Source organism: Phoenix dactylifera, chromosome 6 (genome assembly GCF_009389715.1).
Source record: "Phoenix dactylifera cultivar Barhee BC4 chromosome 6, palm_55x_up_171113_PBpolish2nd_filt_p, whole genome shotgun sequence".
Lineage (NCBI taxonomy): Eukaryota > Viridiplantae > Streptophyta > Magnoliopsida > Arecales > Arecaceae > Phoenix > Phoenix dactylifera.
In genome coordinates, this window is record NC_052397.1 from 703,515 (window position 1) to 716,130 (window position 12,616).

A 12,616-nucleotide genomic window follows, 5' to 3' on the forward strand; every position below is an offset into this window, starting at 1 on the left:
AAAAAGATACAAGAGAGGAAGACAGCTGATGTTGCCATCTCATCTTTTTTGTGAGCCATCTCATTCTCATCCAGCTTACAACCCGCCAAGGGTTGGCTTACAAAAAAATTAAGCATATTCCATAAACACCTTAGTCAATGAGTCTTTGATGTATATTACTTCCTGTTTCACTTGTGGGTGCCAAGAAAGAACTGATGCTAAAGCCAAATAATTTTGTTATCGAGTCCAGCAAGTTCACATCCACGCATTACGCGTTTCTATCATTTGTCGGAAAAGCCAGATGACTTTCTTACAAATCTCCCCCAGTCTTGCTAAATCCGCGTGAGAGACTTTCTATATTTTTTAGAGAGAAAACTATACATCTCGGAAATGTCTTCTTAGAGTCGAAAGAGAAGCAGAGCTGGTCTCCAAGTGCCGGCAGCGGATTATGTGGAATCCAGGCCACTGGAATTTTCTAAAGGACATATTCAAAGTATTTTCTTTTAGACACTTGCCTCCCCCTAATCGGATGTTAGTCAATGGGTTTGAAGAAGTGGCTTCTATATCAAATAACTGCATGCCTTTCATGAAATCAGGCTACATCACCAATATTGGAGAAGACACCGTGCAGTGACCAAGACTTCATTTTTTTATTTTTTTGATAACGTCAGGAGCATTACTGTTTATAAGTATCTGAATCATATACTTGGGAAGCACCTCCCATGGTCCGAACATAAAGTCGTCTGGGTTGTAACTCAGTCGTTTCTATCCCCAAAGTGGGGCTCTGGTTTTCCAGGATCACGTCATGTCAAACTAAGTTTGGTCGAACAAGATGAAACTCAGTCCTCACACAGAAAGCTAGCACAAGTGCAGCCCTCCTATAGTCAATTCCCTAAGGATAACCATAGCTTTCAATTGTTGGATGAAATGTTTAAAATAATGCAAAAAAAAAGTTGAATCATCCTGGCAATTATTTTTTTGTCACCGTCAACTCTATTACCTAGTATTGCTAGAAATTCTTGATTATTCATTAACACCGTTAACTTATAATTATTATTGTTTATAGAAAAAATTTTGAATCTGATATTATATTATGAGAACCCGTACAAACGTATGTTTAGTTTCACATCGATTATTCGCCGATGAATTATTGGGTACTTATAGGACCAAGGAACCCAAAAAATACCTTCCAACTAATTATTTTGGGCGAGATCTTTGGCTGGAACAAATGATATCAAAGCGAACTCGATCTATAGCTTATGTGAACTGAAAAACACTGCAGTACGAGTTTATGAAGGCTGTCTAGCTAGTTTTTTTAGATGAGGTCTTAAGGCCTGATATATATTATCTGCATTTGTTGGGCACAATGCCTTAAATTATTTACTAACTGCACGCCTCCCACCGTAACCCTTTCCTAGCTACAATGAGTTTTTCTTTTTTTCTTTTTTGCATTATTGCTTATTGTGGTCCTTCATGTCTGGTGATCCCATGACCCGAGCTACCATTTGGCGACAACTTGGAAGTAAGTGATCTCTGGGGAATCTCACTCAAGTTGTGGTCCTGCTCTATTAAGTTGTGGGATTTCTCTGTTGCCAAAACATTTCCTCCTTACGTTCGACTCTCTTTAAGCTATATAAAAATCTATATCTCGGTTGTTTAAATGGAGAAGAAATGAAAAACAGAAGAAAAAAAAGACATATCTAGGTAGTAGAGTGAGTAGACAATGGGAGAGCACCGATGATTCTTATTTTTTTTTCATAGGTGAAGCATGTGAGCAGAGAGGTGGGTGGGGACATTTCCAAGTTCGTTCTCTTCTCTAGTAAAGACGCCAGGGAGCAGGGAGCATCAAATAATGCATCACAGTAATAGTTATAGGATATAACCATACTCATTACCAATCCATTAAGATTACCAGAAAGGATTTAAAGAGAGAAAAAAAGATTACCAGAAAGATTTGTTACTTTAATAACGCCGGTGCTCTATATGATCATTAGATTCAAACAGTTGTCGGCCATCAGAATGCTATGATGGTGCATTTAGGCTAAAAGTAAAATCCCAACATATTCTTTCCATCATAATACTATTATTATGTTATGACAGTCATTATTAGCTTTTGTAATGAAAAACAATAATAAAATGATATCATCATGGGTTCTATATCCCATAACATTTTCAAAGGTGAAACACAAACCATGCATAGCGCTCAGCCGTAATATACTTCAAGAATCAATATAACAGTCAAAACAGCATGCCTGTAAATATATGTGTATATGTCTGTGTTTTACGTAGAATTGTTATGCTAGTCATCAAAAAATTTCACACTGCTCGCAGTTAAAATCATTGTAAAACACAAACATGTCAAAGAATCCCCCCCCCAACCAATTACAGGGAAGAGTGAGTTATGGGTTTAATAAGTTTTATAATCAAAAAAGGTGTCAAGTTTTTATGGACAGATATGGGGTCGCTTGCCTGCACTCAGGCTGCCTATCATGCGCCAAAAACTTATTACATTTAATCATATAGGCAATCATGTAAGAATAGTAAAAGTTCACTGAAGTTAGGCCGCCTGGGGATCAGTCATTCAACATAAAAAAAAAAAGGAAAAAGAAAAAGGATGGAGACGGTGGAAAAGCCAAAAGGAACCACAGAAAAGCACAAAAATGCCCCTATTTGCAGGCTTTTTTGTTCTTCCCACCAGCCGAAAGCAGGGGCTATTTATCCTTCTCCTGTCTCTGGTGGATAACAGACTAACAGTGGATGCAACATGAGATTCTTTTTTTATATCTGCCTTCTGAACCTAGCACTACCCTGCAAGAAGGTAACATGGCTCGCGAACAGAGCCCACCAACAACACAGATTCCAAATTCCAATCTGCAGCTTTATTTTATAGCCCATAGCTAGGTTTCAAGGTCAGTATCTATGGGAGGGTCGTGTCCGATTTTCATTTGGACAACAAATAATGCGCTGCCAAAAATGAGTCTAGTAAGGTCAAGTAGAAGTTATTCAAATCTAACTTTACATGAACTGGCCTCACTTTTTTCCTTTTATTTCTTTAGTTGGAAGAAAATGGACTACAACAGCTACTACCAAGGCCCTTTTGGCAGAGCTTTTGGTAGGCCAGAAAGTACTTTCTGATCCTCTAAAAATATTTTTTGATGGAATAAAAATATTTCATAAAAATTAAAAAGTTGTTTTAACTTTGCCAAAAAGTTGAAAACGTCTGCTTGGGAGAAGCTTCAAAATAGAATTTCTTCGGAAAAGTACAAAAAGCTATTTTAGATTTATAAAATTTTTTTATACATGATAAAATCATATAATTACAAAAAGTGTCCCTTTATATTACATTATATCATAATACATTGATATGTTATATTATATAATATCAAATTATATTATATTATTATCTTATAATATATAACATTATATTAGCTATATTAGAATAATGTTACATTACATAACTGTAATATCATACTATATCATATATTTATGTATTAATATATATTATATTTTATTATGCTTTGTTGTATAATACTATGCAATATTTTTTATGGCAATTTTGTCATATCAAAAGTACTTTTTCAGTTTGTTTGCCAAATATATATTAAAGTTCTACAACACTATAAAAATTTAATTACTAAACAACAAATAGTTTTTTATAAAAAATTTATTTCAAAAAGCTCTATTTCTAAAAATTCTACTGCCAAGAGCTCTGCCAAACGAAACCTAAATCAACTCAGGTCCAATCCCAAATTTCTAGATAGAATCCGAACCATTTCCTCGTTGAGCTTGGATAAATCAAGTCAGTTTGAGAATCTACTGCTGCACTTAATATCATAAGCAATTTTTCAGGTTGGCTTTTATTTATACTGAGACCTACCTCATCAGCCATCTCGCAACATAAGCCCTCTCAGTTCTCTTCTAAACAATTTTCATCCTCTATTTTTCACCACTCTGTTTGCCTCGACAGCATTCTCTTATCCTTTGAACTTGTATCTATTTTGACTTCCCGTGCTTTTTTCGAGGAATGGTTCCGTAAGTCGGAAATACCTTTCCCCTAAGACAAGAAGTCAAAACGCACTCATTACATGGAGAAAGTTGGGAGAACAAGAGCACCCCGGAAGCAATGAACCAGGAGAAGAGAAACGATGCTTGGAGTCTCCTTCCTGATCACAAAGAAGCACATGTTTCATAATTAGTCTCTCTCTAGCTGACAAAGGCGAGCATCGACCTACCATCAGGGGATCGCGATGGCCAAGACAGAGGAAACGGGGCATTTCATGCATCCATGTTTCAATATCTTACAAGCATGGGAATATATTTATTTCTCCTATCTGGAGCGTGGTTGACTGGAGGAACCATCAGTAAATGATGAATGACTTACACAACGGAAACCGTACGAGGCGCTCATCAATATGTTTGTCACATACTATCAACAAAGATTTCTATTAGATAAGAATTGGGCAGAGCCCAATTCAAACTTATTAATATTAACAAAGAAATAAATACATAGAGATTTCTGATAATTGCATCAGTCTCATTTTACCATCATAATTGTTTTATATATATATTAAAATCAATAAGTTAAACAACATCTAACAATTTAAAATCTCACTCAAAATGACTTAGCCGAAAGATATATAAATACCTAAAATTTATTTATCAAATATCCGGTATGAGACTAAACATACAATCACATAGATCCTCAAATACTCTTCTTTGTTTAAACCTTATCATCCTCGTCAAGCTAAGAATCCAAATTCATTCAAATCCAATAAAAAACTCTGCAATTGCCCATGGTCAGCCGTAATAAGCTCATACTGCAGCATTCTCTAGTCCACGTAGGCCATGAACCACATCCACTCTGATACCATTTATAATAACCCTGAACCTCATCCAAAATAGCTAGTCGGAAGATATTATTTGGATTCAAGTAGCAAAAATCTATCCTAATAGAACTAAATAGATGCCGGTACGGATCCTCATTCAACAACTTCTCTCTCTTTATATTTGTACTGATATAAGCTATTATAAATAATCACTTGGGGCACCCAGGTGTATTTATCAATTAGAGAATTTAATTAAAAAAATAAAAATTAATCTTCTCTGTTCACTTTAACAAGTTAGACTAACATTAACGATCATCTCAATAATGGTCATCCACTGAAACTGCCAAGAAGAAGGGGGGGTGGGGTGGAACTCTTGAATGATCACGCTATACCTTGCAGCGACAGAAATGAAGCCATGAAGAAAGATGGGTACCTGAATGCAATCTTGAATGCAACGAGAAATGGGGGCAGTTATGGGCTTTACCAGATGATCATATGCAAAGGCAAACCTTCTAATAACCGCAAGCAAAGCGACGGTAATTATTTGGACAACCATGAGCAGAAAAAGGAGCAAAAGTTATGTCTCAGAATAGAATAAGTACATGAGTTCCAAGATACTCTCAGAAACGAGCAGAGTTAGAAACATTATATATTGCATGGACTGCATATGTTTGCTAATGATATATCGATGCGTAATCGGGTGTTGCAGAGTGATTTGGTGGAAAAATTCACTGCCTCAAGCATTCAACGATGTAGGAAGCATACAGATCCCTGCATACCAGATTTAAAAAAAAAAGAGAATGACCCACATTGAATGATTTAAGTAGATTAAATTAAAGAAAATCAGATCTGGTGCTCCTATGTTTACAGTATGAATACATCAAACTCACATTGAATATTGGATTGCTTTGATGGCATCTTCAGCTGGAAGGAAGTCATTGACTGCAACTTCTTTGTTCTCATTCTTCTTGTCTGTAGTCCCAAGGAGTTAAATCTTTTTTTTTTTTGCAATGATCATAAACAACACATTGTTATGTACATTAGTTGAGTTCCTATATATAAAAATATGAATCTGCTTGAGTGGATACAATCTTCAAAGAAGCGGCGGATTTCAGCAAGGCGATGAGGAGGAAGCTCTTTGATGTCCTTGTAGTGACGAAACTCGGGATCATCAGCACAGACAGCTATTATCTTATCATCCTTCTCACCCTAAAAAGACACCGAACAACATAAGAATTCTGACATCCAAGTTTTCTTGTTTCGCTCAACATGAAAAATTGTGACTTTTGAAAGTTGGGATTTTCCTTGAAAAAGAAGAATCATGAATGAATGTTACTTTGGTGTCAGATAGGCAAAGAGGTAAAGTGTGAATCATGAATGAATGCCCAATACTCTATTTTAATTAGAAATTTCCGATTTCATTATTTTTATTTTTTTTAGAAAAATCTATTATACTTATCCAAACATGTAACTTTGTAAAATTATAACTTTCTTAAAAACCATGTAAGACCACATACCATCTTGTCTATTGCTATATTCGTGAGCAGCTTGAGAATATTATTGTAACTGTAATATAAGGGATGAAAATAAAAACCTCACCTGATCAATCATTGGCATCAACATCTATTGTATTTATCCAAACACATAACTATGTGAAATTATAACTTTCTTAAAAATGATGTAAAACGTCATACCATCTTGTTTATTGCTATACTTGCATGCAGCCTGAGAATATTATCAAAATAATGATGAAAAAGGATAACCAGGTCATAGTTTTCGCAGGTTAATCTGTAACTGTAATGTAAGGGATGGAACCCAAAAAAATCTGACCTGATCAATCATTGGCATCAACCCAATAGCACGGGCACGCAGAAAAGAACCAGACAGCACTGGCTCCTGTACAGGAAGAGAGATTTTAGTGACGTCAAATGCTAAAAATTTATTGAGTCTGTTACTGTCTTGAAATGAACAGGTCGGACAAATAAAATACCTGCATCAATATGAGCACATCCATGGGGTCACTATCCTCACAGATAGTCCGAGGGATGAAGCCATAGTTGTGTGGGTACACAACTGAAGAGTAAAGAACACGATCAACCTGATATAGTGGTCATTATTGTTGCATGTCATTTTTTTGTATGATTATAAACCTTTTGGAGAACATGGATGTATCTAAATCAAACTCAGTATTATTATCTATTTACTGTATTCGGTATTATATCTCTCATTAGACATTGAATTCGACATTATTTTCATCCAAGATGCCTTGGCATGCATTGCTTCTCTCAGGACACAGAGAGCTACGTTCAAAACCATTACCGTTAAGGCTTAATCCATCTAATTTGGCGCCAGACATACACATACAGCTTTACCATATATTTGTATATGGTACAATAAGCCATATCGTCCAAAGCATGTCTCAGTAGATCTTTCCCCATCATCCATCTTATGGTACCACATTTACATACAATAACAAACCCCTTCTATCATCATTTTGCCCCGTCATTCTGTTATGAAGCGATCACATGACACTTCAGAAATCAGAAAGTGAACTTCTGCTTTAAAACAAAATTTTGCTATGCTAAATACAAAACTATCAGAGAGTACAAAAGGCATGACATATGTGTTTTTTTCTAATCAGAAGAACACACATACACACACACCCAAAAAAAAAAGGAAGGGATGATCATTAAAGCAATAACCTCATAACAAACTGCAAAATACAGCTTATAAGAAAGTTCTTCACCTTGATAAGACCACTATGCTTGTCTAGCTCATACTTAACCTTGCTACCTCTACCAATTTCAACCACCTGCAGCAATTTGGAATAAAGGTCGAGTAAGGAACCATCTTCTAATTTGGTTAGTGGATCAGAAGTCAACACAATAGTGTTCGTATCATGAAAAGTAGCTAAAACTATAGATCATATTTCAGCAAGTGTTCTAAAAGTCTGTGCTTGATATAAGTTAACTAGGATGAGGACCAAGGTCCGCCGTACCGGTACCGGTCGGCGTACCGGTGGCCGGCCGGACCGGTACGGTACCGGTCCGGTCCGGTACGTACCGGCTGGTACCGGTCCCGTACCGGCCGGTACGCGGTGGTTTCAAAAACCACAGCGCGCGGCGCTGTGGTTCTAAAAAAAAAAAAAAAATCGTACAGGTGCGAACCGGCCGGTACGGGCTCCGAACCGGCCGGTACGCACCCATACCGGCCGGTTCGGATAAAAAACCGGAAAATACCGGTTTTTTATCCGTTCCGGTACCGGTCCACGGCCGGACCGGTACGTACCGGCCGGTACGGACCGGTACGGCATTCCATGATGAGGACGATTGACCAACTCAAAAGGAGCAGTGCCATTTGAATTTGCTCGCTTGAAATCACTGAAACTATATATCTTCATTATTCAGGTTAGGTATCTTTAGGGGCTCAATAATGTTTTAATACTGAAACTAAATATCCTTCCCATCAAGCTAACATGGTTCTTGCAATCCTTGCTTCCATCCATTGAAACAAGGCAGATGAAATTTTATCAGCCACTTTACAGCAATCAAGAAGATAAATATGTGTGGCTCAGGCCATGTTCAAGATCACAGGAGCTCCAAGATGTATGGCACTGCCTTCGCATGAAATCGATTCAATACTCAATCTTTTCTCATGCGTCGTCTTGTTTAATTACAGGTTTCTATGGGTGCCTATGCACATTACAGAGTCAAGTACAATTGTTAACATGCATCCTTAATATGTGATGCATCACATTACCAGTCATGAGTAATAACTAATGCGAAGATTAGGAACTTCAAACAAAAAATATAACATTCCCAGTTGTGAAGAAAGAAAACTGTGTAGAGGATTCTTCTTGTTTTCATATAAGGTACAAAAAGTGAGATAACTTCAGACAACAAGGACAAACAGCAATTCCAGCAAACACTGGGCTCCAGGTTCAACCCTGGTATGTGGCATACCCACCATGTTTCCCAAAGGAGACCCCTCCCCCGGCCCCCAACCAAGGGAAAAAAAATAGAGGAGACAGTAAAGGGACGGACAAAGAAATACGCAAAGCCCAATCCAAGTTACACATAAAAAGTAATATTAGTAGAGTCTACTACAATCATATGAACCGATGTTATATACAGTTCATGGAGATAAAGAATACAAGATGAAGGAGGCTCAGTGAAGCAAAACCTGATGATAAGTAGCAGAGAACACATATATCATTGAATTCTTACATAATTGTGCTACACTCTTGGTTACCATATAAACTTACACAGTTGAAAACTGCAGGAGCTCCAGGTCCTGCACAAAATAATGCAGTCAATAAGTTAAACAGAAAAGTATAAATTAAAATAAAAAAAGGATTAGTGAATTCAGAAATCCGTGAGACAATTTGCACATGCTAAGTAGAGCTAGAAACATGGAGGATTCGAACCTATGACAGCTAGAAAGATGAAGGATGAAAACCAAAAAGACAAAACAATGCCAAGTTGATATTATACAGTCAAATCAGATATAACAAAGAATGCTTATACCAAATGAAGGGGGGGAAAGAAAAAATATATGAGCGATCTAATAATACCTATTTCTAAATCATGCCATGGATGAGCAGCAATAGACTTCCGCGACATGGAAGAAAGTATGCGTTCATTGAGGACAACACGAGGGAAACTTGAATTGCCACTACCATCAGCTGTTCCAGCCATGTCTGGCTTAACATTAAAAAAAAATATTACGGCATCTTTCATTCATTATGCTGTCTTGACAACTGACACAATGGAAGAGAGAGATGTGTGAAGCATAAAATTTGAGACCACCCATTCCATATACCACCCATTCCTACCCCATCACACCAACAGGGAAAAGAAGAAGAACGGATCCATAGTAGCATTAAACATTGTGATATAACAGAGAGGAGTTATAAAAATAGAGAGAGAGAGAGAGAGAGAAATTTTTTTTTCAGAAATCAAAGAAACTAGGAGTTGGAGAAGGAATTACTATTATAAGATTTAATTTAATCCACTTAAACAACAAGCTGAGAAAGCTCTCAAGTCTCATTGCTTTAATATATTCACTTGGGAGCTTGTTGCTTGTAGATGATCAGCAATTTAAAAGCAAGAATTTAAAGATTTGGATTTGTAACCATCTGCAAACTACCTGGCTGCATGCTAAATTATTTCCTAGATTAATTCATACCATTACAAGTAAGAAGATAGATATTCCTATGCTCAATACTCATATTTGTTCTCCTTTTCATTTCTACTATCTAAAATTTGTATCAGGATTCACTTAATAAAACGAAAAAAAATTTGCTTCTGTTGCTCATGTTGCTGCAAGAAACTTTCTGGTGGCAGAAGATAGCCTCTACAAGGCACAATATATCATGTCCAATGTGAAGAATCAACAAGAAACCCCGAATGTTGTACCTCACTATCCATGTCAGATTTGGAAACTCTATTGATCCGTATAGGTTCAAAAGTTCGAAGGACAAAGCAAAGCTCATGTTGTTATAACCCCATTAAAAAAAAAATTCTCATAGCACCTACGGTCTGCAATGTTTATACACACGTCACCTTGAGAGTTTGCAAGGTTCTATATGTTGATAATGATCCTGCACATTGATGATACCCCTACTAATTATACTCCACTCTTCCTCTTCTTCTTCTTTCTTTCCAATTATTAGAAGAAGGTGGCAGACCACTCCTATGTCCTCCCGTTTCACCGATAGAAAGTTGGTGAGTAGCAGAATTAATCGAATTCTAACATATTCCCAGTACCTGATGTCATGAAAAAAAGTATATATGTAAAAAAAAAACAATTCATCATCATACCCCGGTAAGCTGTAGATCTAGAATATTGACACATAAGTTATACCAGCCCAGAATTCATATGCGTAGAATAGCTTCTTAAAGATAATAGGCAGGACTATCACTAAACCTCGTTTTAATTCTGAAATAACAATAATCGCCATTAAGATCGCTTGCAATGTGCACCTAACACAGTGATATTGACCACCGTTGGTCAGGTAATAACTCGTGTGCATGAGCATCAAGACGCCTTTCATACCGTGAGGAAAAGAGGCTACCAAACTACCGATAAACTAAAAAGATCCATTAGAAGAGGGGATTGTTGCAAATAAGCCCCTTTGAACTACCGCATATGAAGTATAAACCAAATCCCCCCTTGTTGCCCTATGGGATACAGATAAGAATTAAGAGATGCATATATACCATAGCATTATGGGAGGTCAGTCTTCAAAATATCCAGGAACGTACAAAAAATAACTAAATAAAAGCGGTATAATAAAAGAAGAATGAATTTCTGGAAAGACAAGGGGTCTTTTTCCCAAGCCCATCAATGGAGCAATATAAATGACAAATTAGTGTAAACGAAAGGAAGAATGAATTTCAAAGCACTACGTTTAGCTGCAACTTCCAGGATATTAGAGTTCAATTGTTTGTTGAACTGAAAAATACTCAAATTTGTTAGTGGAATTTGGACTTGGAACAGAAGTGGACGAGTGGAAGAAGGTTACAAAAGGCTTCAGAGTGGAAATATATGCAGAGAGACAGAGGGAACTTACAGAGAGATGAAAACCAGAAGAAAGAACGGAGAGAGACGTGAGAAGGCAACGAGGACCGACTTCGGCCAGAGCTCCTTAAGAAGCGGCAATTGGGAAAGGTCTACTCGAGCGCTGGCTTCTCCCGTCCGTTCGATTCGGGTCCTGGACCGCCGTAGGGATATGATAACGACGCGTGTCATGAGGCCGTCCAACGGACGCCCGAGCTCGAGGATGACGGCGATGCATCATTTCTTTTTTGCCCTTTGGCTAGAGAATATGCTTTTCTTGGATGCGCGGCTGACACCCCCCCTCCCACCAACTGGTCAACTGCGGACTGCTTTCAAGAAATCTCATAGGGCCGTCTGGTACCAAAAACAATAAATGTTATATTTTAAAAAAAGATAAAAAATATTAAATAAATGATGCATTCTGCCTCTATTTTTTGAAGAAAAAAATAAATATCATGATGATATTTATTTTTCCATATTAAATAAAAATAATATAAAAATATTATTTCTTAACAAAAAAAATACCCTCACTTACATTATGTTAATTATATTATATAGTTAATATTAACATATTTAATAATAATAAAATAATTATTAATATTTATTAATAATGAATAAATCTAATATAGGATTTATTGATAGCTTATATATTGATTTTATATATCAAAGCATACTAATATTTATTTATAATAAGAAATGCATTTTCTAATATATGTATAATTATTTTTAAAATATTCAAATTAAACAGTGTTACGTAGCTATCTGTATAATTCATGTAAATATAATTTAATATTTAAAATAGCCAATATTAACAACATATATGCAAGTGGACCATAGATAGCTAATAGATGGACTGAGAAAAAGATGTTATTATTTGAATTATTTATTTAAGAATATTGCTAGAAATTTGGCAATATTTTTTCTGATGCTATTTTTCGGAGTAATTTTTGTACTAATCAAATATTGTAAATTATTTTTCCTGTAATGATTTTTTTTAAATTAATGATTCTTAGAAATTGTCAAATTATTCCATAATCTGACCTGCCCAACCAAATGAACCCTCACAAGGCATTATACTTTTTAGTTCATACTTGCATATATAAAAATATATGTGTGTGTATCAAGTACTATTTATTTGCTTAGGCTGCATCTTCAATTAATATTTTAATTACCAATCTTGTTATTTTAAGATTGTTCATCTTATGTATCTACATAACTAGTTTCATATTTAACCGACATATCTTTTGTAA

At 36.1% G+C, this 12,616-nt stretch overlaps 1 protein-coding gene across 5 annotated transcripts; it reads right to left on the minus strand.

Annotated features, from left to right (window-relative positions):
• Nucleotides 1-5,315: 5,315 nt before the first annotated feature.
• LOC103703741 (soluble inorganic pyrophosphatase) lies at nt 5,316-11,528 on the minus strand. Of its 5 annotated transcripts, XM_017841972.3 has the most exons (10): nt 11,380-11,475; nt 10,370-10,573; nt 9,379-9,504; nt 9,070-9,098; nt 7,552-7,617; nt 6,796-6,903; nt 6,636-6,701; nt 5,894-6,014; nt 5,696-5,777; nt 5,316-5,576 (listed from the first exon to the last, which is right to left on the minus strand). In XM_017841972.3, exons 3-10 carry the CDS (start codon nt 9,500-9,502, stop codon nt 5,534-5,536), a joined length of 639 nt encoding a protein of 212 aa, XP_017697461.1. In that variant the 5' UTR covers nt 9,503-9,504; nt 10,370-10,573; nt 11,380-11,475; the 3' UTR covers nt 5,316-5,533. The 5 variants fall into 5 exon arrangements, with proteins under 5 accessions (XP_017697461.1, XP_008784919.1, XP_008784921.1 ...); XM_008786697.4 differs by lacking the exon at nt 10,370-10,573 and having other exon boundaries at nt 11,380-11,528; XM_008786699.4 differs by lacking the exon at nt 10,370-10,573 and having other exon boundaries at nt 9,379-9,508; nt 11,380-11,509.
• Between the last annotated feature and the right edge of the window lie 1,088 nt (nt 11,529-12,616).